This window comes from Juglans regia, chromosome 7 (assembly GCF_001411555.2).
Source record: "Juglans regia cultivar Chandler chromosome 7, Walnut 2.0, whole genome shotgun sequence".
NCBI classification, from domain to species: domain Eukaryota; kingdom Viridiplantae; phylum Streptophyta; class Magnoliopsida; order Fagales; family Juglandaceae; genus Juglans; species Juglans regia.
The window spans coordinates 42,995,105-43,020,996 of record NC_049907.1 but is presented as its reverse complement, the minus strand read 5'-3'; the positions used below and the strand labels follow the sequence as shown (position 1 = coordinate 43,020,996).

Sequence of the window (25,892 nt, the reverse complement as noted above, 5' to 3'; positions counted from 1 at the left end):
AAATACCTACCTCGTGTTGATACTACTCATGTGCAGTTTAAGGCTTCTTTTGGAACTAAAATTCCCCTCAACTTATCATTATAACTTTTTTAAATTTTAACATAAAATATAATAAACAATTCAACTTTTTCAAATCTTAAAATAATAATAATAATAATAAATAATATTTTAACAATATTTTATTATCTCAACTTAACTCACTTCAACATCCAAACGCACCCTAATAGCTGTTAAACGGGAATTAGCCATGCACAAGCCACTCTCCCTCTCTCTCTCTCCCTCTCTCTCTCATGCATTGAGAAGATGCATCAATTGTAGCGGAAGCCCCTCTCTCGAACAAATGGATCATTACTTGATTCCTTTGCAACGATGGCTTTGGGCCAAGCCCTGAGCCCCGCACGAGAGCAGCCAACCTTTTGCTGCCACCTCTTAAAGAGTCTGTTAATTACCATGATGATACCATTTGTTGGTGGTATCACATTTTCTCTTGCCAAAATTTTCGTCGCAGCGCATTATTAGGTTGCTCTAATATCATTGTCACGACTTGGGATATGATCACGATTCATGATATTCTTAATTAGGCGATAACCCAACATGACTCAGCACATTTGATCATTTCCTTAATTTTTGTAAAACATAATTATATGTAGTACACGACCAATTAGGAAACCTAATACCGTAATGCGTGAAATGCTGACAACATAAGGGCTGAATTGTATCATCTCCCCCACGTTAAAGTGCGTGCCTAATGTTTTGGTATCGTTGCGAAATTGCGTGCATCACTCATGTAGTGCGCCTTTCACTTCCAATTACCGCTGTTCGATGTGGATTCATTTGTCGGTCTTTTACGATACGATGATCACCATTTTAGGATTGGTTCAGTTCAATTTATGATTATAATTTTTTTTAATTTAAATATAAAATATAATAAATAATTTAATTTTTTTAAATTTTAAAATAATAATATTAAAAAATAATATTTTATCATTTCGACTCAACTCAACTTAATTCAATTTAACATCCAAACACAGCTTAAAAATTCTTATTATTAATCATTATTCATCAATCTATATCTCATATTTTATAAAAAATGCTCTCATACTTAAGAAAAATATTCATACACTGTATGAAAAAAAATAAAATTTCATGTCATATATGTCGTTGCTTATTTCTTTATTAAACTTGAAGCCGAGCGTTTGAATATGGATTGGGTTGAGCATCGAGATACATTGCCTGGTAAGTTAAGAGGCTTTTTGCACATGGATATAATTGGCATTCTCTACTTGCATATATCGTAGTGAGGTATATTCTTCTTGCAGCTATTTCTACTTATTATTCTATTATCTGTTTGAATTGACTTTTTCTTATAGGTGATTTTTTAAGTCGATTGTCCTGAGTCTTATGTATTTTCTTTTCAGCTAGAAATTTAGTTTGATGTCTAGGGTTTTTTGATGTATGGGTTTTGGTCTTTTTTGAATATTTATAACCTCCAGGTTTCTAGTTTGTAACTATGGCTTTTCTACGCTACAAGTGAGGGCATTCTCTACTTGCATATATCGTAGTGAGGTATATTCTTCTTGCAGCTATTTCTACTTATTATTCTATTATCTGTTTGAATTGACTTTTTCTTATAGGTGATTTTTTAAGTCGATTGTCCTGAGTCTTATGTATTTTCTTTTCAGCTAGAAATTTAGTTTGATGTCTAGGGTTTTTTGATGTATGGGTTTTAGTCTTTTTTGAATATTTATAACCTCCAGGTTTCTAGTTTGTAACTATGGCTTTTCTACGCTACAAGTGAGGGCTTTTAAATAAAATTGAGGTACCGTTCTCTTAATAAAAAAAATGTGTGATGTGTATAATTACTAATTTGTAACAAAATTATAGAAAAAAAGGGCCCAACCATTGATCTATTGTTGTTCATTATTTTTCAATTTTTATTGCATGCGCTCGATTAATAATTGCTGTAAAATTTGTGTTGGAAATATGTCACTCCTTCCTCCTCCTGTATCCTAACCATGCCTACAGTAGCATACTGTCAAAAAAATTCTTTAGTCTTTTATTGGCCATACAATTTTATTTTCTTTTAAGCAATTTGTCACTCTCTCGCCCTTTAGTTTTTATCATCAGATTCATCATCCTCCACAGAAAAAAAGAAGCTCTATAAATAGTTATATTTTCCCATTTTAAGAGGCTTTCACCCAAAAACTAATTTTTTTATTTGTATTTTTGTTTCAGTCACATTGTTCTGTCCCTTTATCGAGGCGCTTACTCGACCCTCCTCCCCAAAACTCTAACCTCACTTTCTCGGACATCGAATTTTCTCAGAAAATCGACTGGAAAATGCAGCAACAGAGGCTGAAGCAGCAGCAGCAGCAGGCTCTGATGCAGCAAGCTCTTCTTCAGCAACAGTCTCTCTACCACCCTGGCCTCTTAGCTCCTCCTCAGGTCCGAGCTCTCTCCTTCACACTTCCTCCGATTCTCGATTTCGATAGTGATCGGGTTTATTTGGCTTAATGATTAACTTCGATTCGCTTCTATTTTGTCTCCGATTGACAAGTTTTGTATGTGGTAGTGTGGAACTGGATTGTTGGAGCTAGGGCTAGCTCAGTTTGTTTGGACCTGTTTTTGCAATCTAGGGTTTTGGATATGTCGTGTTTTATCTAGGGTTTTCTTTCTTCCAAAGTTTTTTAAAATTAGTGTGAATTGGATGGGGATTTAGTTCTAAAAAAAAAAGAATAGGATGGGGTTTCGAATTTGGTAGCAGCAATTTTTTTCCTTGTTCTCTGTTTGTTTACTGTGAAAAGATGGGAACTGGTTGGGAAGTAAAAAATAAAATAAAATTATACGATGTGCTGTATGAGACAAGTTATTATTTTTATCAAAACAAATTTATTTTCTTTTTCTGGAGATCCTTGTTTCGATGTTTGGAGGCTTTTTGAATAATCTGTATTTACATATTTTCCATTTCGTTATTTTTGTATCGGAAAGCTTTAGATACTGCACCTTGCCATGTGTGAATCTTCTTGTTAATATATTCTTTTTATTTTCTTTTTTGCATTTTTTTACGCAAATCATTGGGGTTATATCATATAACTGTAAAATCCATAAATAAAAGCCAATTCCAAAGGAAACCCAAAATAAGACCTAATCGACTAAAATTCTATAAATAAAGACCTAATGAGCCTATATCTAAAACGAAATAAACAAGGCTTTTGCTTCCTGCATCATGGCATTAATTTTTCATTAGTAAAGAAGAAGTTATTGATGAAAAACATAGGCATAGCCCAAGTACACTGGACATATACAAGAGAAATAAGCTTGATATAGTTCAGATTTTTCAATAGCAACATTGATTGTTATACGAACCTGAATTTGTAGTCACAAATGCTGTAGGATTCAATTATCTGACAGAAGAAGGGAAAATGTCTTTCTCATACCAACAAAAGAGGGGAGCATGTCTTTCTCATGTCGTAATATATGTTCTCTCAACTGCCGAAGTGTTGCTCTTGTATATGTCCTGTGTACTTGGGCCATGTCTATTTCTCATCAATAAAATTCTTGTTTACTGCTAAAATATTGATTTTTTATCAACTTGATCATGACATGCAGTATTTGGAAATATAAGTGCAAAGTAAATAATATTTTTTTGTTAAGTAAAATAAAATTTTATCAAAACAAGTAAATAGGCATAGCCCAAGTACACAGGAAGTATACAATAGAGAACACCTAGTTACAAGTTAGGAGCTAGAAAGTGATGAAAAGTAAATAATATTGATTAACATGATGTCAAAAAGGCATCCTTTCGAAGTTCCTTGCTATTGTCCTGCTTTAGGTTGGAACAGCAAACTGTATTTTTTTCATGCGCTTTTAGATCCGTTTGCATTTTGGCTCTTTTGCTAGTTTACAAATACCTTCTCAAATTGTTTTAGTTATTGGATTGAAATAGTCTTCATGTTGGTAGATAAAGTGAGAGTTTTTTTTCTCCTTTTTATTTTCTTTTTCTTTTCCTTTTCACATTTTGATTTTGCAGATTGAGCCAATTCCAAGTGGAAACCTTCCTCCTGGTTTTGATCCAAGTTCTTGCCGCAGTGTGTGAGTGTCTGTCTAGACATTTTCTATTTATTTTTGTTTGCTTTTGTGTGTTTTTTAATGTTTGTTCCACCTTCATGTTTGTGAGCTTTTTCATTTATGCATCCCTATTACATTTCATAACCAGAAACTGATGTTAACTCTCTCCAACGAACCTTGAGCCATGTCAATGACTGTCATTTTTTAAGTCATTTTATTTTTTACCGTCGCTGCTCAAGTCATTCAGGATGGTGTAAATATTATGATTAGTTGTACGTTATCTTCTGTTTTGAGAAATGAGACTGGTAGGTATTTTTTCCCTTGTTTTTTGTTTTTCTTTAGTTGTCTACAACTCCTAATCTCTTTATTCTTGAAATGCAGATATGTGGGAAACATCCACACCCAAGTAACAGAACCACTTCTCCAAGAAGTTTTTGCAAGTACCGGTCCCGTGGAAAACTGCAAGCTTATTAGAAAGGAAAAGGTAGCATTTCACTTGTCATGGATGGTTGTCCTATTCTTTTGGGATATTTGAATTGCTGTATATTTAATCAATTCTGAGTTGTTCAGTGGTGATAATTTATTTACTTAATTCACTGGCAATTTAACAGATTGTTGTCTGTTTCTCTGTTTTATGCAGTCATCCTATGGGTTTATCCACTACTTTGATCGCAGATCAGCTGCTCTTGCTATACTGCATCTGAACGGGAGGCATTTGTAAGGGGACTTCTCAATAAATTTTGTTGATCGGGCTGTTGACTCTCTCTTACATCTTTTTACATGATTTTCAGATTTGGCCAGCCTATCAAAGTTAATTGGGCGTATGCTAGTGGCCAGAGGGAGGACACATCAGGTTGATGCTTTTTTCACATGTGCACTCCTATGCTTGCAATCCTTTGACATTTATAAGCATGGTCTGTATATCATATGGTTATAATTCTGTGCAGGTCACTTCAACATATTTGTGGGTGATCTCAGCCCTGAGGTTACAGATGCTACATTGTTTGCCTGCTTCTCTGTTTATCCTAGTTGTTCGTAAGCTTCATATCTCTGATCCCTCCTGATATCCTTTTCTTTTCTGGGTAGACCAAGAAGCCTTGATGAGGCCTTTTTGAAAACTTCTGTCATTGAAAAAGTCATTAGAAGCTACATTATTCATGATTGGATGATGCTGAAAAAAGATACTTCGTGCCTTGATGGGTGGCACTTAACCTGGTGTTTGCTGGTTTCAGAGATGCAAGGGTTATGTGGGACCAGAAGACTGGGCGGTCAAGAGGGTTTGGATTTGTTTCTTTCCGGAGCCAACAGGTGATAATCCTATCGGTGTCTGCTTGCTTTCATATTTGTTTACTGTAGTGTTTTTCTTTATGATCATAATTTGACCTTTTCTTCATCTACCAGGATGCACAAAGTGCAATAAATGACTTAACTGGTAAGGATGATGGTGCCAGATGCCACATTTTCATTGTTGTGTTGCAATGAGGCTGCAAGTGTTAGCTCTTAAGTTTTTTTTTTTTTTTGGGGGCTACCCTGAGGTAAAGCTGCAGATTTACCTCTTATTCACGAATCCATATGATACACTTGAGATTGTCTCGATGGTAATGTAGTAAGAAAAGAATTAGGTCTAGAAAATTAAGTTGAGAAAATAAAGTGTTATTAGTTTTTACATATTTTTTTAAAGAATAGCTGATTCTTTCGTCTCCATCCATTATGTATATTGTTTTTGTTCAATGTATATGCCTCATAGCTAACTTGCATTTGTTCTGTGTTGACCATAATGTGAACCTCGAATTTAATTTTCAGGTAAGTGGCTTGGTAGTAGACAGATACGCTGTAATTGGGCAACAAAAGGGGCTGCATCCAATGAAGACAAGCAGAGCTCAGATGCCAAAAGTGTGGTAGAACTTACAAATGGCTCATCAGGTGAGTCTAAGTTGGGTGCAGATTACCCTTATCTTGTTTCCAGATATGGGGGGCTTTCATTACCTTGTTTAGTGCTGCATTATCCCAGATTTTTCTGCAAGGACAAGTTTTTATTAGTTTCTTTATAAATGTGCTCTTTTTTAGTGGGCTACATGGTGGGAGAACAGATTTTTGGTTTACGTGATGGTGTGCTAAGCATGACAAATCTTTGTTTGTTACTTGATTGTGTAGAAGATGGCAAAGAGACAACAAATAATGACGCTCCAGAGAATAACCCTCAGTATACCACTGTTTATGTGGGCAATCTTGCTCCAGAGGCAAGAAACCATCTTCCTTAAACCAGCTTGTTGTTTTGCTCGTTTACACTTGTGTGTGCATATGAACGCAACATACAGTGACGCATTATTTTCTTTTCTGCGGTCTTTGTGAATGTTGTACAAACTTACTTAGGTTAAAGCAATGAGGTGAATTTTGCACTTTATGCATCTGAGCTTTCTCAGACCAATTCCATAACTTTTCTTAGAAGAGGGAGGGGGAAAAATATGGCAATTTCTTTTATATGTATGAGCTCTGTCCAGGGTTTTTCTTGGAATTGATATAGTATCCTTTTGGAAATGAGAAATACCAATGTTGGCATTAATCTCTTAGAAATTGTATCTTTGCCTGATCTGCAGGTCACTCAACTTGATCTCCATCGCCACTTCCATGCTCTTGGTGCTGGCGTAATTGAGGAGGTCCGGGTCCAGCGAGATAAAGGCTTTGGTTTTGTCAGATACAGTAATCATGCTGAGGCTGCACTGGCTATTCAGATTGGAAATACCCCGTCATATCTTTGTGGTAAACAAATTAAGGTGTGTTTTCCTGTTTCTTAGTATAAGACTGTATTGTTGCTATGGAGCTATGGAAGGAAATAGGATATAAAATTATGCTAGCCCTTGATATTGATGATATGATACAGGCTGAGGCATCCCGGGCTAGTAGAGATATATTTGGTAGACATCTTGGGTCATAGTTTTATGATTTAAGAATATTGGACATGAAAAAATATATTTGGTTTGTGCAGACTTCCCTCCTTGTTTGGTAGTGATTTCTCAATATCTGGTAATGCCAAATGCTGTGTTTTAATGTATATCATCTTTTCTATGATTGAGGAATCGGTAAAATATTCCCATGAAAAATGAAGATTAATGGTAACTGTCATGTCTAGGGTGCTAATATTTGTATTAACGTTTCAGATAAAGGAGATTGATTTTTGAAGTTTTTGCATATTTATCTTTTCTGTTACCCCGCGCTCACCGCCCAAATGGAGTACTGGGTATTGACTATTTAGTGGGTTTCTGCTTGTTTTCAGTGCTCTTGGGGTAGCAAACCAACACCATCTGGAACAACTTCGAACCCACTCCCCCCGCCTGCAGCTGCACCTTTACCTGGCCTTTCTGCCACTGATCTTTTGGCCTATGAGCGACAACTAGCCATGAGCAAGATGGGTGGTGTTCATGCACTCATGCACCCTCAGGGGCAGCATCCTCTTAAGCAGGCAGCAATGGGAATGGGTGCGGCTGGAGCAAGCCAAGCTATATATGATGGTGGGTTCCAGAACATTGCTGCCGCCCAGCAGCTCATGTATTACCAGTAATATACACAATTGAGAGTTTGGCTACATGGTGAAACCTGTATTTCCTGCCTTTGACAGAATTTATTTGAGTCTGTAAACCTCTAGGAAACTTTATATTATCTTTTTTTTTTTTTGTTTTTTTCTTTCCTGTTCTCCAACGGTGAGGTTGTTCCCTATATTTTCACGTGCTTATTTTCTGTATGGATATATGTATCCTCGTTTATGTTGTGTTCTCTACAGTCTACACCGCAGCGACAAGTGATTATGATTATTAGGGGTAATGCATACGATCTTCTCTTTTTGAAGGTTTTTTTAGAGTAACAATTTTCTCTTTTTAGAGAATATGTATAAATTGTTCCAAGCTATATTAGTTGATTTACCCTTTTGTGGGTTATATTAATTTTCCTTTACCCAGATGCTCTGTTACTCTTCAGGCCTTCATTACTTTTACTGTGGTTAAGGTAATTATTCTGCAAGATTGGGAGTTTGACTGAACTATAAACTTCCGGTTGCTGAGTCTTCTTGAATATAAATAGTCACTTTTGACGGTGGTAAATCTAATCATGCTTCATTTGTTAGTCACTTGTGCCAAGTGAATGTTTTCTGTTCCTAAGCTCTTATGCTGTGCGTTTAAACAGCGGAGGCTAGCAAACCCTACCCCCATTATTTTTTGGAAAACACTAGACACAAAGAGATTTTACATATTGATGTGGCACACTGCTAATGTGTCACGTCTCTCTCTTATTTTTTTTTTCTCTCTCCCTCCCTCATCCCTCGTGCCCGCCACTCCTACCCTCTCTCTACTCCAGCCATGGTTGTCGGGGGCCACTTTAGGGTGGGCAGAAGATGTAAGTGGTCCAAGTGGCACTACTGGCGTGGAGCTCATAGCAGCTCGTTGTGCACATTGATGCACATTTTGCACATTGAATGCATGGTTGACTGTCGCGTGGTTGCCACTATTGGCCGGGGTGGTCGGGATTTGAGTCGACGGCTCCTGTGGGAGAGGTGACACTAGCAATGTGTCATATCAGTGTGAAGGATCCATTTGTCTCTAGCAACCCTCATAAGCAATAATAATTTTTTTCCCCTCCTGTGACGACAGAGGCATGACAGCTGAAACATGAATGGGAAGAGCATTGAGCCATTCAGTATTAGCCCATCAAAACGCCAATGTTAAATTTTGTCAGTTGAGATGTTGAATCTTGAAGACTTGTTTAATGTACAACGAGAGTTTCCTCTACACAATTTTTTGGATGGCATACCAACCATCAACTGCGTAGATTTGCAGACAAATGGAAAACCCTTGAAACCAAAAAGGATTTCCCAATGATATTATTCTGCATCAAGTGACTTTCAACATCGATACAAAAATGAAATGATCCGCAAGACAATGTTGTTAAGCCAGCTGTCTGCAAACTCAGACTAATATTACAAACTCCCAGTTAGAGGAACATATCAATCTGTTTCCAACCTTGAAATATATTTGTCATAAAATTTCGCTGCTCGTTCAAGATCTCCGAGTTCAGTATAACAGTCAGCTATTGCTCCATAAGCTTCTGTGTTTCCTGAGTCCTCCCCTTCTCGCTCAGAGATTGCCAAAACCATGGAATGGTATTTGATGGCTTCCCGGTACTTGCCCTGCCTTTGCAGTGAGGCTCCTGAAATATCAACTATGCATCAGAAAAGCTTGAGATGGATTGCTACCATGGAGCAATCACAAACTACACGATCAACTTCTGAGAAATTATGTTATTTAAAAAAACAACAAATGTCAGAAAGCATGAGTCGAGGAAGAAATTTCCATAGAAATTAATTTTTTTTTTATAAGTAATAATTTTATTCAAAGAAATAGGCATAAGCCCAAGCACACATGACGCATATAAAGGAAACACCTACAACTTCCAAAAACGAAAAGAAACTACCACCAGAAAACTAAAACAAATGCAGAAAATTATCCTCCATTACAAAAAATTATCCTCCATAGAAATTAATTTGAAAAACATATTTTCAGTAAGGAGAAAAAAACAATAGTGAAATCCAGAGCACTGTACTTTCAAGTTTTCAACTCAAAAGTAATGCCCCTAGGGAAAAAAAATCCTCAAAACTAATGGTCAGAAAAGACGGAATAAAGTCAACTTGAATGGTTCTGTCTTAAAGCTTTCAAGAATATATGATTCTGATTCTCAAAAGAAAGAAATAATAGGGTGCATGAACTAAAAAAAAAGGGGTGCATGCTTAGCTTGTAATTAGATTCATCTCTTGTATACTTCCTGTGTACCTAAACCATGCCTAATTATGTGGATTAATAAATTCTTCTTACTTATAAAAAGAAAAAGGCGCGTGTCCTTGGTTTCAACTAGTTACCTAAGAGCATTGGCATTGGTTTTATCAAAGTCATATCCAAAATTTAACTAAAGGTACATGTTTTGCATAAAATCAAAACCATTCAAGATATAACCCCACATTGGATTAACTAAAATAATAATATAATATTATTTTTTTAATAATAATATTTTTATTTTTTATTTTCATATTTTGCAACTACACTAACTATATATTAATTAATAATTTAATTTTTACTTAGATTATTTGTTTCCCAACTATTATTTTTCCTCGATTTATTATTTTTCATCTACAAAAAATGTGCAGGAACCTTACCTCCTGCTTGTATATTAGTTTGCACAAAACTAATATACAAAAAATGTATACGTACATGAAAAATGTGCAGGAGAGATCCTAACCTCCTGCTAGTATATTGCACAAAAATGTACATGTTCCTCCTGCACATGTACAGGAACCTTACCTCCTGCTTGTATATTAATTTTAATAGTTTCCTGCTTGTGCAATATATTAGTTTTTCATATACAAAAAATGAAACAATTCTGTTGGTGTAGTTGGTGTATATTTTTAGAATAAAATAATTCTTTTGAAGATGAACAGTGTATCTCCAAATTTGACAGAAACTTTGGTGGTACTGTAGTTCATAGGTAGAGTTTCCTTATTTTGACTACTCCAATGTAGACCATTTTATTGATATTTAGCCAAACTTTAGAGATGCACTGGCATTTGGCTAAAATGCCAGTCCTCTAAGGATGTTTGTAATATTTCTTAGGCTTCTACTAATAAGGTTACTCGGTGGGCGATGAGAAATCAGGTCTTGGCATCGATTGACCCAAGAGAAGGCTTGTTACTTGTAATCCATGCCAGGTGGCACTTAGTGAAAAATAATAATAATAAAAACAAAACCCCAGGACTTCACCTAACCCAGAGTAAGTATAAAATTCTAAACCTCAACAGTACTAGATATCCATGCACTCATGAAAATAAATGCTGTATAACTTGCATTGGCTTAATTTCCTTTTTTGGTATAACAAAAGTATTTGTAAAAGACAAATAACAGGCAAGGGAATGCAAACAGACCTAAACCTCTTGCAGCCTTCTTCTCCTCAGTAGGATCCATTATGTTCTGAGCAAGCTCAAGAGCTGTTTTAAACTCCATGAATGCTTTCTCCAGTTCTTGATTCCTCAAAAAATTCTTTCCGGTCTTCAATCGAGAAATCAACTCTTGCTTCTTTGGATCAACAATTACTTCGTTCTCCATTATTCTTCCACCAACAGGAGCATAACTCAAGCTGGGAGCATAGGACTCAATCTTAGCTTGCCTTCTTAGAGCTGCATTGATCTGGCGCAGCTGTTCATTCAGCCGCTTCAATTCCCCTCTCCTTTGCCGAGCAAGCAACCCTATCATACAAGCACTTGACAATTAGGGGAAGAATGTGCATGACATAGCTATAGATATGCACTTACCATTCATAAAAATAGATCTCAGGCATGGAAGACTTGACGAGTAGTAATGGCTTCCTATATAGGTGATGAGAGACAAAGGGAGTGAAGATATAGGATCAAGCTGGCAGAGAGAATAACAAGTCATGCATGTTGGATTGGAAATTTAGTAGGCACTTTCTGTGTCTCAATATCAAACTTCTATGTGGCTGCCTAGGTCATAAACCCTAGCCGTGGGCCATCCTTTTGAGGAACTTTCTCATTAAGAGACTAAAATAGATACAACATAGACATGCGGTAAACAATCGAATTTGTCTTTTCAAAAAGGACAAGCAACCTAATGTGAAAAAAGAGAGAAAAACCATACATATGCTTTTTTTTTTTTATATATATTTTATTTTATTTTATTTTATTTTCTATGTCGGGGAACCTCTCCAAGGCAAAGCCATTCGGACCCACCCTTGCAGAGTAAACCCCGGTCCCGTGCACCGCACCCTTGGAAAACCATACATATGTACTCCGAACACATTCTTCAAAGAGCTTATAAGTAATATTAGAGGAGACCATGAAGCCAATGGTACCTTACCTCCAACAGTGGCTCCTATAAGGGCCACAAATAGCAGTAAAGGCATATTCATGTTGAAAACAGAGTTTTCAGCCTCACACGTTTCTGCCAGAGCTTTAAAAGGTGTGGTTAACATCAAGGCATTACTGACAATAAATGCCATTGTTGGGGTCCTTAACTGTATGTTCCCCTGCCAAAGTGGAAACTATTGATCAGATGGCATAATTTAATTATGGCAATAGCCATCAAGGAGGGAATTGAGAATGTCTAATGGATGGAGATATAACACAGACGGAAACTTGGAGCACGTGTATTATTTCTTGAAGCATTAATACTTAGTAACTCCATTGTCTATGGTGCTGTAGTTTGGTTGTGGGTGTCTATTAAATGAAAACCAAACCTGGAAGATTTTATACAGGGTAATTGCCTGCTGAACTTGACAGGCGTAGTTAACTTGAGAAGTAGGTCTACTTAATAAAAAATTTAGAAACAGCAAAAAAACAACCTGCAACAAAAATTTACTTGATAATGTTCTCGAAAGTATTTCTTAGAGGGATTGATTCTGCATTTTTCCATTCGTTGTTGTCTTATTCAGGCACTAAAGCAAGAAAATGCAACATATGTCGAAACCATAATTTGCAGGAATTACATAATAACTGATATAAGGAACTCACCATCATACCTGACATTGTAAGTTTGGCAAAATATGGCAAATCTCAGATGGTACATCAAAAGTCTCTCCTGGGGACAACACAAACCTCCCCCCTTTAAATGAAAGAGAATCCATCTTCCCTGATTCAGTTAATGAATATATTTCTGTATTAGTAACAGGATGTCTGTCTACATTGCCTTTGCTTTACAAAACCGTTCAACTATGCCACATTATGCCTTCCTTTTATATGGATTAATGGAGGGTTTATGATCAATGTTATACACGCATCATATAGAGTTTAAAGTTTTGTAAAATAGTTGGTCATTATGCGGAGCCATCATCGTGGAAATCAAGCAACACTTATATTCTCTTTTCATATCCCCCTATCACGATTCCTCAATGCTCTCAAATACCCTTTATTCCATTAACGAATTTATCACCTTTTACTTGCAAATAAACAAAATTGTAGAAGCTCCATTTAAGAACTTCAATAATAAAAAATTTGCATCTCGCATTTCCCTGTATCCTCGGGCAAACTTATGCTTACATTGAGGTCTACTCCAGTTCATTCTTATTATTTTAGCTTACAGATAAATTAAGCACTAAAAAACCCAGAGCAGTGAGCAATAATTTCTTCATACGTCAAAAGAGATCAGAGCAATCAAAAAGTTCCAAGAATGATTGGATGATAAAAAAGTGATATCAACCGACGAGGAGTGCTGACCTGTAGTATGTGATTTTCTGACTAATGGAACGGGCGGTGGAGATCGGCGAGGGTTCGGAGAAGTGAAGAAGCAGGAGCAACGGAGGACAACCGCCATTGCTTCGGATAAACGTTGGGGATTGTCCCGGTGGCCTTCTTTATAAGCAGTATGTTAAATAACCTCGGATAGTAATGAAACAACACTAGATGCCACTGGCTTGCTGACTTGTCAAGACTGGTCCAAGAGGTTTGATTTCTTATCATAATAGGCTAATAGCTCCTACAATCCTTAGGTTTTAACTTTTAAGTATATAAATAACATCGTCTCATGTATAAAGACAGATTATACTTTCATTTTTTTCAATTATAGAATGTGTAAATTTTGTGCATTCATTTGAAAAAATAAGTAAATATACAATTCATATGAAAAATAATTTTTTAATTATAATTTTTTTTTTTAAATACGCGTGATTTACACACACTAAAACTATATATGATACTGATATATATAAACTATATCTGACATTACTTTTATATAAATAAATGAGTACTGCTACATTTATAAAATAATTATATAAAATAATTTCATAAATTTTATGATTTCATTTGATCTATTAGATTTAATTTACAATAAAAATAGATAAATCATATCAAGTCATAACAATTTGTATAATTTTTTTTGTATACTTTTTTTTTTTGTAATTAGTGTATTTTCCTAAATGAATATATAAACACACACAAGATATATTACGCTTGCATAAAAATACTTGATAATTATTATTTAACGTATGAAAGTTGAAAAACTCTACTATCAAGGTCTATAAAATCCAGTCTTAATTTTATTTTAATAAATTAGAATATAATTTGTAATCTAGTAGAATTTTGAATAAAAATAATAGAATAATGTGATGGATTGTTATGATCAAATTGTGTAAAGAGCGGTGCTACTCTATCGCTTAGGTCAAAATATCATTTTTATTTTTTTTCAAATTTGTTATTCATAATGTTTTATCACTTTAAAATAGTTTAAAAAATATCAATACATTAATAGTCAATTCCTTAATTATTAAGTAAAAAAAAAATTAAAATACATGAGAAGATAAATTAAATAGGCAAAGTAGATTTTTCTTATGCACCAAATGCTGACAAGTGATAGTAGCCGCAATGGCATGTTTGAAATATGGGATGAAACATACAATTCTCATTTAATCTCATCATATTTTATTTTTAAATATAATTTAAATACAAAATTTTTAAATTAATAATTACAATTTTTTTAAATTTTTAAATAAAAAATAATTCAAACTTTTTCAAATTCAAATTCAAAATAAAAATAATATAATAAAATTATATTTTTACAATATTTAAATTTTATAATATTTTTTATTCAATCTTTTATTTTTTATTTTTTAAAATCTAAAAAATACTCAACTCAAAGTATCTCATTATCATTTACAAATTATATTATTCCTATTCATAAAATTATAGTCTCATTTTACTTCTCAAATTTATCCTAATTAATGTTTAATTTAGATAATATTTTCGTAGATGAGATAAGATAAATTGAAATAAAAATTAAAAGTTAAATAAAATATTATTAGAATATATATTTTTAATAATTTTTTTATTTTAAAATTTTAAAAAATTGAATTATTAAACACGCTACTGCTCCCACTGTCACCGCGCTGCAGTTTTCTAGGGTTTAACTATCAAGATTCAAGCCACTAGCCAGCGAAAGCCCTAGGGTTTTCTGTTTGGAGGGCAAAAACGACGTCATCTTAGCGCGGAAATGGACGTTCGCATGGACACTTCTCCCAGCTATTTCGACCCTGAAGACCTCACCATCAGGGAGCCATTCCGCCGATATGGGTATAATCCGACCGTCCACTTTTTTATTTATTTATTTTTTCGTTTGATTTCTTTTCCTGCGAGTGTCTTTGTTGGATTCCAAATGGTGGTAAAAAGAAAAAACTGAAATTGGGTCGGATATTACTGGGGTTTAAGCGGTTACAGTTAAATTAAGCACGTAGACTGTCGTTAGATGCTCTGGTGTATATATAAGATTTGAATGATTGCTTTTTTCTATCTAATCAGAATATAATTTTAGGGCTGTTTTGGCTATTCCACGATGTTTCTATTTCATTTTCGTTTTATGGCAATTAGGGTTTTGGCGGCTTTTATTTATTGTAACTCTTTGTTGGGTTGATGGTTGCGATTCTTGAATTGTCCCATTCATACTGGTGCACTTGTACACAACATGCTAATAGAAGCAGAATGTCTCCATTTAAATTCTGTGGGGGTTGGATTGCTTTATAGGAGGAGGAGGGGCCCTATATTTGTTTTGTGAGTCATAAGACATTTTAGGAAAATTAATTAGTCTGTTTGGGTGCTTTTTTCTTTCTGAAGTTATTTCCATGTGCAGCTTCCTTTTGTTCTGAACATTAAATAAACATGGCACGAATTTTTAACCAAAAAAATGGAACTATTCTACAGAGTAGATGTTTATCCTAAGACTCAAATTCAAGGACATGCGGCACTTGGCATTGCTTATTACATGAATACTAGGTTGCCTTTATATCCTCCCAACTATGTTACTTTTGTGATGTTTGTCTCAGCAGTTAAAGGAAGGGAGTGTACCTTTCTGGGGGTTATTAGAGCGCCTAATTTCATACTTATTTTTACTCTCATCAGGTTAAAAAAAGGAGTGTGCCTTTTTTTTTTACCTATAAAAAAATGACCCTTGATGGAATATGCATGTTTTGCTTCTGCATAAATATAGGCGTGCTTTCTGTCAGGCAGTTGAACATGTAATATGTGCAGGAAAAGGCACTCAGCATCAAGCTCATCATCCTATCATGAACACTCAACTTCTAAGTACAGTGGATCCAGGCTATTGTACGATGGACATAGCATCCATAGCCCAACTAATGCTGCCTTACTTCTTGAAAATATCAAACAAGAGGTGGAGAGCATTGACGCTGATCGCTCGGAAGGAACACCTGCAAGGACACTATCTGCTTCTAAAAGGAGACCGCCCATTGATAGTCATGGAATGGCTGACATGGATGCTGGTGCTGATTCAGTTCGCTATTTGCTGAAAGCTTGCAAGCATGAGGATGATTCATTGGCAGATGGTGGAGACACCACTTTTACCATATTTGCATCGCTACTTGATTCCGCATTTCAAGGTGCTTGATGTATATATGTAATAATGCATTGATGCAGAAGCAGCTTTTTTAAAGGGTTGCAAGTCCCTGCTTAATTCACCGTAATGGCACCGTTTACAAATGTATTTGGCAATTCTGAATAATAATTCAGTTACAATCCTTAAGCTAGGTTTTATAGGCATGAATAGTCTAATAAAAATTAAATAAATATAAAATCTAAACTATTCGAAGTAACCCAAGCAAATGGACTCAAAAGGACATACGGCCATTTTTTGAAAAGCTACCGCTCTCACTTTGATCTCTTAATATCTCTAGTGCCAAATTCCGACATCAGAAATACTCAAATTTATACTTTTTCCTTCACCTTTATTGTCATCTATAACATCACCTTTTTTGTTTTCAATAATGTTGTCTCTATTTCATGACTGTATTTTGTTATCAAAGTTGGGGTGGGGTATGTAGTTATCTAGTCAAAAAACGTTCTTAGTTTGGAATGATTTGTAAATTAAAACATGTTGTTGCCGATCTGAATTTTCTTCATTATTTTAGGGTTTTTGAAGTCTTGCAATAATGCTTGACATAGCATACTTCTATGGTGAATTTTCTTTTGCAGGTTTGATGTCTATTCCTGATATCATACTAAGATTTGAGGGATCTTGCCGAAATGTTTCAGAGTCAATTAGGTGTGTCCTGTAAGATTGAAAATGTGTATGTGCTAATACATATGTTTTTAGTGTGCAAATGCTCATATATTTGGCTATATTTTGATAATGATGTCTTGGTGTTAATTTTAGCCACCCATTTTACTAATCTACCTATTTACATTCCTTAAAGATTGTGATAGATGCAATGCCTTCTTAGTGGGTGGGCGGAGGGTCAAATTTTTAAGTTTGTCTCAAGTAGAGAGGACCTTGGCCTTAGTGGTATGCTCTTTCCAGGTCTTACGTTTGAACCTTTTGCTGCAAAAAATTTCTTGGGTTCACGTCCCATTGATCAAAAGCCAACGATTTACCTTATTCATGTGATAAGGATGCGCTACACGAGTCTGGGGTTTAACTGAGTTAAAGACATGTTTGCATAATCTTTGGATTTTTCATCATAAAAATGAAAGAAAAAGGCGAAACAAGGGGCTGTGTGCTGTCTACCAGATCTTTTTGTCCCTATTTACTTTTTCCATTTTCTAGATATTACACAATTTTCTGAGGTTTGAGCATCCAAACGTGAATTCCTATGCAAGAACAATGTCTAATATTTTTTGTATGAGTGTATAATGTATAATATTCTCAAAGTGGAAGAGCACTATCACTCTTCTTGGCTAAATTATCCCAGATTGCTAGATTAAGCTAACTGAATAAAAGCCTCTCTTTTTTATACCTGCGACGATTAGCCCAAGTCCGAAAATAGATGCTTGCTTATGTATCGGTTACAATCATATGAGTTTGTGTGATTGTAAATTGATCTGGATTTTGAATCAAGCAGCGTTGCATTCCATCACTTGTGCAATTTAAAATAATACATACTCTTTGTTCTTGGCATTATATTGGTAATGTTAGTTTTATTCGGTGTCTGTTTGACTTCTTGATGTGCATTTCTTCTATAGGTATGGGTCCAATGTAAGGCATGGGGCCGTAGAGGAGAAATTGATGAGGCAGAAGGCTCAGCTCCTGCTTGATGAGGCTGCTTCCTGGTCTCTTTTGTGGTACCTTTATGGGAAAGGAAATAAATCTTTAATCTCTTCTACTTTTGATGCTTTTATGGATAGAATTTGTTGATATCTTCGTACGATATGATGAGATTTTTGAGGGTTTTGACTTGTTTTTGAGGATAGCTTAAAACTTTCATTTTCAATGCTTTATTCCTTCGGGCAACTTAGATTTAATGGGCAGAGTTTTTGTGATTTTTTTTTTCCCTTTTCTATGTATATTCAGTCGCCCTCTTGTATACTAAGGCGTTGCCTTTTGCGTTTATTAATGAAATCATCAATTATTTATCAAAAAATCTTAGTGGGGAGTGTCTGTACATGTCTGCGTATTTGAAATGTTAATGTTTCAGAAGTGTAGATTCCTGAGTTGTTTAATTGAAATAATAGCATTATGCATTTCGTGTACTTGGCTATGCCTATGCTCTATCATAACTAATTGTAGGCAATCCCAAAACCTCGTTATTATATAACTGCCACTGCATATCTTTTTGCAAATGTGTTGACCATGAGATATTGTTTCTGTATAGATCTACTCTGAAATCTTGTTTGTGTTTTCTTCAGAAACAAAGATTTATTAAACTCTGATTTTAAAGATGAAATATTTGGTTTTAGTGCATGATGATTTGGTTCTTCTTGCAGTGTCTGAAGAACTCCCGAAAGAGCTAATCCTGGTAATGCATTTTTCCAGCATGTGCTGCTTCATAGGAATAGTCTTTCAAATTTTGTAAAGAAGAAACTTTCTGTTATTTGAATTTTTTAAACGACAGATTCTCATTTAAGGTGATTGGCTTGTGACAGTACCCCCAAACATCACACTTGGAGGCCTGCCAGTTTGTTGCAGATGATCATACAGCACAATTGTGCCTCCGGATTGTTCAATGGCTTGAGGGTTTAGCCTCCAAAGCACTTGATTTGGAAAGCAAGGTGATCAATTTTGTATCTTTCTTTTGTTTGGTTTGAGAGTGTTATTGCTAATCCGTCGATCGATGGTCTTGTCTGTTTGTTAGGCCCCTTTCTAGACAGCATTCGTGTCTTTCTTGCTGGCCGAATAATTGCCTTCCCTGTTGTTAGTTCGTTGAGCTATAATTATTGCTGCTGCTGTTATCGTTGTCATTATTTTTTGCATGTTTCCCTTCTGATGGGCTTTTAGTTGCATTGCCATATATGGTTGGTGACTCGGTGTTATGAGATGTCCATCTAAAAATCCTTTGAGAATTTAAAATTTTTGCAAATTGATACTATTAAAATGATTGACCTGAGGATTGCTATCTCTGTAACTAAATAATTTTTTGTGTGCTGTTTTGTTACTATCACTAGTTCATACCGCAATAATGATTGATCATTAATTTACTGTCACACTTAATGAATTATTTTGTGATCGTGGTTATATAAATGCTGTTAAAATTTTATCATAAAAAATAATGCTATTACAATTTTTTTTATAAGCAATGCTATTACAAATTTTGGGTTGCGTTCAGGTAAACAATGGAATTTCCTGGAAATGACATGCATAATTGGTGTTTTGATGCTCTATGAAATTAAAGTTTGGGCATAGTTATTGCTAAAGGTCCACTTGTGGTTCAGATTGGGTTTAAAGGATGAGTGAGTTCTAGCTTTGAGGGTGCAGCCTAATGTTTAAAGGATGGACATGGGATGAGCTGCAGACTCAGACATCCTAGGCTCGAGTGTGCACTAAGAGTTCCCTTTGATTTGGTACACGGTTCTGATGGGTAAGATTGTGTATTTTTGTGTTTACTTCCCAGTTCCTAGGGGTGGGTCCAGAGGGCCCTGCCTTGAGGAGATTCCATGTTGTAAAAAAAGGATGAGGGAGTTTTGATGTGAATGTGGTTGATGGCTATTGAAATGGATGTAATAGGTGTTGAGCCAACAATAAATATAACTATATACTAACCTATCAAAAAAATAAATATAATTTTTTTAAGTAAAAAATAAATATAACTATCCGACAGACAAGATTCTTATAAAAACCATAAAAAATATTGAGGCCAGAAAAAATACTTGCAGTTGACTTTAGTTTGTATAGCAGTTGAGCAGATCTTCCAAAATCCAATCTTTTGGTGATATATTTCGCAGGATATCCTTTGTATTGTCAATTATTCTTGAATTTTAAACTTAGGGATTAAGTCAGGATGAAATCTATTGGTTCCCCCAACTTTGTGACTTTTGCCATCCACCCTCCCGTTTCGGTATTTCTCTTGTTCTCATTGGCGTACAAGCTTTTTAATTAGTATCATGCAACAGCGGTCTCTGTTGCATTCTTTCTTGGGTAAAAAGATGCTTTTGTTTTCTTGATAACATTTCTGTTATTATCAGTAATGGTTTGTTGTTAAATTTTTACTTATAAAAAAATCAGTCAAGAGTTCATTATTTCTGTTTGACATGGGAATTCATCAAGATTTTCAGGTGCGAGGATCTCATGTTGGTACCTATCTACCCAGCTCTGGTGTTTGGCATCATACTCAACGGTATCTTAAGAAAGGAGCCTCCAATAAAAATACCATTAATCACTTGGATTTTGATGCTCCAACACGTGAACATGCTCATCAGCTACCTGATGACAAAGTACGCACTTATTATTGTCTTACAAACTTCTGCAAAGTCTGTCTACATTTACACTGTCATCTTTCACTACTAGTGATGTTATGTTTTTTTGACAAGTAATTGATGATTTTATTAAAAAGTGCCAGAAGCATAGATAGCCGAAGTACACAGGTAGAATACATGAGGAACACCTAATTAGAAATAGGAAGAGAGATGAAAGTAATAGCTCATTACAATCTGGCGGTGCTTCTATTTATATTTTATTTCCTTTGTATTTATTGAATATGAATAGGAATATGTTTGAATGATGCTATTGAAAATGCACAACAGCCCTTTTGGGCGCGTGATGTTACTGTAGGGCACAACACAATGCTGAATTTCTGGTGTCTAATCTGAAAGTAATTATTTTGATGTAATTTTCATGATTTGGAACTCTTAGAATTTGAAATGTATACTTCTGAATGCATATGTATTTTCCTTAAATTCACCAATAACAGTCTTGGCTCAACAGAAACAAGATGAATCTCTTTTGGAAGATGTCTGGACTCTTCTAAGGGCTGGAAGACTGGAAGAAGCATGTGATCTTTGCCGGTCAGCCGGACAGGTGAGCAATGTTCTGTATTAACTAGGTTACAGTTTATGTTTCTTGGTGCTGTTCTGATACATGGTAGCATTTTGGAAGCCATGGAGAGCTGCAACATTGTGCCCATTTGGGGGGTTGGACCTTTTCCCTTCTGTTGAAGCCGTGGTGAATAATGGAAAGAGTAGGATTTTGCAAGCCATTGAACTGGAAAGTGGCCCAGGACACCAATGGCGTCTTTGGAAATGGGCTTCCTACTGTGCATCTGAGGTAGGTTATAAGGACACCATCAGATAAACTTCTTGCATTTTTAGGTCAAGCCATTATGTTTTTAATTCTGTTTTCTGTGCTCTATTTCCCTTTATGTGGTTATGCCTTAAATTCTAGACATTCTTAGCTTAATGATATTAGCTCTTGTAAGTTCTCATCCATCCATCCATCCATTCATTCGGTGGATTGGCTTCTTCACCTTTGTTTTTTGAAGAAAATTGTGGAGCAAGATGGTGGTAAATTTGAAGCAGCTGTATATGCAGCACAGTGTGGCAATTTAAAGCGCATGCTTCCAATCTGCACAGACTGGGAGGTATTTCTCCCTCTATTTATGCCCGTGATCAACTTTTAATTGCATTTATTATTAAATTTATGTTTATGCATTTTTAGTAGGTTTTTTTCTTCCTTTTGTTTTTGTTTTTTGATAAGTAAGAAAAATTTATTCATCGAATGAAATAGGCGAAACCCATGTACACAGGAAGTATATAAAAGAAATACCTAATTACATTCTAGGATAATGAAAAGAAAACAAAAACTCATGAACAATCCCTCCGTTAAGTACAATAGCAGAAAGCCACTAAAGCAAGTAGAGCACAAAGAATTTCCAGATTTCATCTACAGTGCGCTCCTTATTGTTGAAACACCGCTCATTCCTTTCCATCCAAATACACCACATGATGCACAAAGGAATCACTTTCCATGCCGCTGCCACTTCAGAACAGCTATGAGGCCTATTCCAGCAAGCAAGTCAGTCCACCACTTTCTTAGGCATTACCTAAAACAACCCGGCTCTACTAAACACACCATCCCATAATGCCTTAGCCGCCTCACAATGTAAAGGTAAATGATCCACCAATTCACCTTCTTTCTTAAACATAAAGCACCACTCCATAACAATCATGCCACGCTTCCTCAAATTGTCGATCGTCAAAATATTCCCTAGTGATGCTGTCCAAGTACAAAAGGCCACTTTGGACAGCACATAAACTCTCCAAATACTCTTCCACGGAAAAAAAGTGTGATGCTGAACCGTCAACACCTTATAATATGACCGAACTGAAAACTTTTTGCTTCCCGTATGCTTCCATAACATTTGATCCCTCTCATCTCCTCCAATATCCAGAGGATACAACAAACTGAAAAACTTTGCAACCTCATCAAGTTCCCAATCCTGAACAGCTCTAATAAAACTAACATCCCATTGCACAGCTCCATTAGAATGAATCAACAAATCTGAAACGGAAGCCTGCTGATTTGCAACCATTTGAAAAATAGCCGGAAAAGCTCTAAAAAGAGCACACTCGCCACACGAAGCATCAAACCAGAAACAAATTATTGAACCCTCTCCAACTTCGAACTTAATTTGTTTCACAAAATTGTTCCATACCTTTCTAATAAATTTCCAAAAACTCACACCATAAGTCCCCCTACTCTCCTTTGAACACCAACCTCCGCAACCACTCCCATACTTACGATCAATAACCTCCCTCCACATCGATTCCCCTTCCATTTGATACCTTCACAACCACTTTCCCAACAAAGCCTTATTAAAACTACTCAAATTATGAACCCGCAATCCTCCATCAACGATAGGACAACAAACTCTATTCCAATTCATAAGATGAAATTTTTTCTCCTCTCCCATACCATCCCACAAAAATGCTCTAAATAACTTCTCAATACGATTTGCCACACCTACCAGTAATGGGAATAATGAAAGAAAATAAGTGGGGAGATCAAATAGAATACTTTTAATAAGAGTGATTCTACCCCCTTTTGATAAGTATAGCCGCTTCCAACCCGCTAATCTTTTCTACAACCCCATCCCAAATAATTTTTTTTTTGATAAGTAAGAATTTTTTTATTAATCCGTGTGATTAGGCATAGCCCAGGTACACATGGAGTATACTGAAAGTAAACCTAATTACAAGCTAAGCATTGTGATAGACGCCCCCATCCCAAATATTATTAGCCTTGAAAGACATCCCCAACTGAAGCCCAAGATATTTCATAGGAAGAGAAGCAACTCTACGCCCCAAAAGTTCCGCCAAGCTGTTGATATTATGCATATCCCCCACCGGAACCATCTTCGATTTGCCCAAGTTCACCTTAAGACCCGAGACAACTTCAGAGCATAATAACACAGCCCTCAAAGCTTGAATCTGCTCACAATCAGCATCACAAAAAATAAGAGTGTCATTAGCAAAGAGTAAATGGGAAATTAAGATAATTTCATTATTAGCATTTCTCACTGAAAAACTGGAAAGAACCCCCCACCCCCCAAGCAGCCTCCACCATTCGGCTCAGCGCCTCCATAACGATAACAAAGAGAAAAGGAGATAACGGATCTCCCTGTCTCAAACCCCTTGAACTCTGAAAAAAACTACAAGGCTGTCCTTTTACTATCACTGAGAACCGGGCAATCAATACACTATTTCTAACCCATCCACACCACCTATCCCCAAACCCACATCTTTAGAGCATGTAGAAAAGAAAATCTCAATTCACATGGTCGTACGCCTTTTCCATATCTAGCTTCCAAAGAACTCTCGGTATACTTTCCCTCATCCGACTATCTAAACATTCACTAGCAATCAAAACTGAGTCAGAACTGAAAACATTTCTTCCTTTTGTTAGGGTCATGTTTCTGTGTATGCATGCTTTTGTTTGATAACAGTCAGCAGCCTGCTTATGTTTCCAATTTAATGGTCTATATTTTTAGGTTCTTGAGTTTTACTGATGGTTGTGTAGCCTAATGGCATTACTTCTCCTATTTTAGGGAGGGTTTAAGGTTTGACCCAAAAAAGGTTTGGGGTTTACGAGGCAAGGGGTACCTCTACTGTTTGACAGAAAGCAAAGAAGTAATATTTGAAACTGAGGTGAAATTCCTAGCTGGTACCCTTTGAACCCAAATCTTCTGTTTTCCCTTATGAAAAGTGGAACTGGGACCTACCAAAAAAGGGATTTAGCCCTGTTACCTTCTTGCAACTATAAATATGTTTTAGTTCAATAGATAACTAACTGGTTAGTTCTTTTGTTGTTGTATAATAAGCATCAGCTGAATGCATAGGCAACACTCTTGTATATGTGCTGTATACTCGGGCCTTTTGTCTATTTTATGCTCAATAAAATTTTGTTTACCGATAAAAAAAATGTATTTCGTGGAAGCTAAAGCTTTATAGAAGCATGTTTCCCCTGATAATATTTTTTACATTGACAAGTAAGTATGCCCAAAGGGCCTTACCTTTCACTTCATATAGAAAAGGTCTTATGAGGCTGGTTTCATGGTCAAAGTGCTCTCTTGCATCACTATGTGATGCGTGCAAGGGCCTGGTTTTGTCTAATATGTGGTATGTTCCATAAGCTACATGAAACATTTCAAATGTATTTTTACCGTAATATGGGGTGTTTCGTTAATGTGGTGTTTCGTTAATGGCTTTAGCTCTATCTGAAGTTTAACGTATCATGGTGCATTAGTTAGTTTTCATTCGATAGGTTGTTACCCATGAAGTGCATCAGTATTGAGTCTAAAGTGTTTGAGGTGGCTGAGGATGGGGGGTACGTAAACATTACAGAGGTGGGATGGAAAGTTGTAAAAAATTTGAGTTTGGGGTTGGGGACAGTACGTTGGTTCTCTAATGCGTTGGAAGAGTGCTTGTTGTTAGAAGGAAAGGGATTCTATACTGCTTATCGGGATGGGGACAGGGGATACATTGCTCAAAGATGTTGTAACTCCAGGGGAGAATATATGGCGTTGGTGGAGTATGGTGGGGGGGGACGTCGAAATTTCATCTTCATCCCAGGTGATAAGGACAGAATGGGCTGGAGAAAATTAGTGGAGGTGCTGAAGGAGGGCAGCAGTGGTGGTGTTTCAAGGCGGTCGTTACCATTAACGACGACACAAAATTCAAACTTTCCTTCGTACAGAGACATTTTACAGGGGGGCAGAGAGTTGGTGAGGACTCGAGATGGGAACAGTGCTGAGAAAGTAGACCTGTTGAAGTCAGGACCCGTCACTTCTTTGAGGAATGCTCAGTTGCGGGATGGAGGTGGCAGAGTAGTTGCTGGGATGAAAGAGGAAAATCTGCTGCAAGTGTTGTGTGAAATAGAGACGCAGCTGGGAGAGCTAACTTATAGGGTGGGATACTAAAAATGCTGCGTTGAAATTAATGAGAGGGAAGGATTGAGTCTGGGCCAGGAGAGGAAAAATACAGCCAAGCCGAGTGAGCCCAAAGGGAAAGCAAAGACTGTGGGCTGCGATGGGCCTCAGCCCACTAAGGCCCAACAGAACGTTGGAGCCTT

The 25,892-nt window shown here is 36.1% G+C and overlaps 3 protein-coding genes across 6 annotated transcripts in view; 2 read left to right on the top strand and 1 right to left on the bottom strand.

Moving 5' to 3' along the window:
• The first annotated feature begins 2,191 nt into the window (after positions 1–2,191).
• On the top strand, positions 2,192–8,020 carry LOC109001962 (oligouridylate-binding protein 1B). Of its 2 annotated transcripts, none has more exons than XM_018979492.2 (12): positions 2,192–2,445; positions 4,031–4,092; positions 4,450–4,552; positions 4,709–4,785; positions 4,860–4,921; positions 5,016–5,103; positions 5,301–5,376; positions 5,470–5,500; positions 5,872–5,991; positions 6,226–6,308; positions 6,666–6,842; positions 7,343–8,020. In XM_018979492.2, exons 1-12 carry the CDS (start codon positions 2,341–2,343, stop codon positions 7,625–7,627), a joined length of 1,269 nt encoding a protein of 422 aa, XP_018835037.1. In that variant the 5' UTR covers positions 2,192–2,340; the 3' UTR covers positions 7,628–8,020. The 2 variants fall into 2 exon arrangements, with proteins under 2 accessions (XP_018835037.1, XP_018835036.1); XM_018979491.2 differs by having other exon boundaries at positions 2,193–2,445; positions 6,223–6,308; positions 7,343–7,911.
• A 759-nt stretch (positions 8,021–8,779) lies between these two features.
• On the bottom strand, positions 8,780–13,456 carry LOC109001961 (protein FLUORESCENT IN BLUE LIGHT, chloroplastic). 2 transcript variants are annotated; one of them, XM_018979488.2, is made up of 5 exons: positions 13,331–13,456; positions 12,637–12,746; positions 11,976–12,144; positions 11,027–11,347; positions 8,780–9,264 (listed from the first exon to the last, which is right to left on the bottom strand). In XM_018979488.2, exons 1-5 carry the CDS (start codon positions 13,425–13,427, stop codon positions 9,062–9,064), a joined length of 900 nt encoding a protein of 299 aa, XP_018835033.1. In that variant the 5' UTR covers positions 13,428–13,456; the 3' UTR covers positions 8,780–9,061. The 2 variants fall into 2 exon arrangements, with proteins under 2 accessions (XP_018835033.1, XP_018835034.1); XM_018979489.2 differs by lacking the exon at positions 13,331–13,456 and having other exon boundaries at positions 12,629–12,736.
• A 1,529-nt stretch (positions 13,457–14,985) lies between these two features.
• LOC109001958 (nuclear pore complex protein NUP107) overlaps positions 14,986–25,892 on the top strand; it is a 35,155-nt gene continuing 24,248 nt past the window's right edge. The window contains exons 1-10 of one of the 2 annotated variants that reach the window (XM_035692106.1): positions 14,986–15,178; positions 16,130–16,497; positions 17,090–17,159; positions 18,077–18,192; positions 18,818–18,849; positions 18,977–19,102; positions 20,603–20,761; positions 21,252–21,344; positions 21,423–21,590; positions 21,805–21,903. In XM_035692106.1, coding sequence (XP_035547999.1) covers positions 15,099–15,178; positions 16,130–16,497; positions 17,090–17,159; positions 18,077–18,192; positions 18,818–18,849; positions 18,977–19,102; positions 20,603–20,761; positions 21,252–21,344; positions 21,423–21,590; positions 21,805–21,903 — 1,311 coding nt within the window. In that variant the 5' untranslated portion in view covers positions 14,986–15,098. Of the gene's footprint in view, positions 15,179–16,129; positions 16,498–17,089; positions 17,160–18,076; positions 18,215–18,755; positions 18,850–18,976; positions 19,103–20,602; positions 20,762–21,251; positions 21,345–21,422; positions 21,591–21,804; positions 21,904–25,892 lie in introns of both variants that reach the window. The other variant, XM_035692107.1, reaches the window with a different exon arrangement.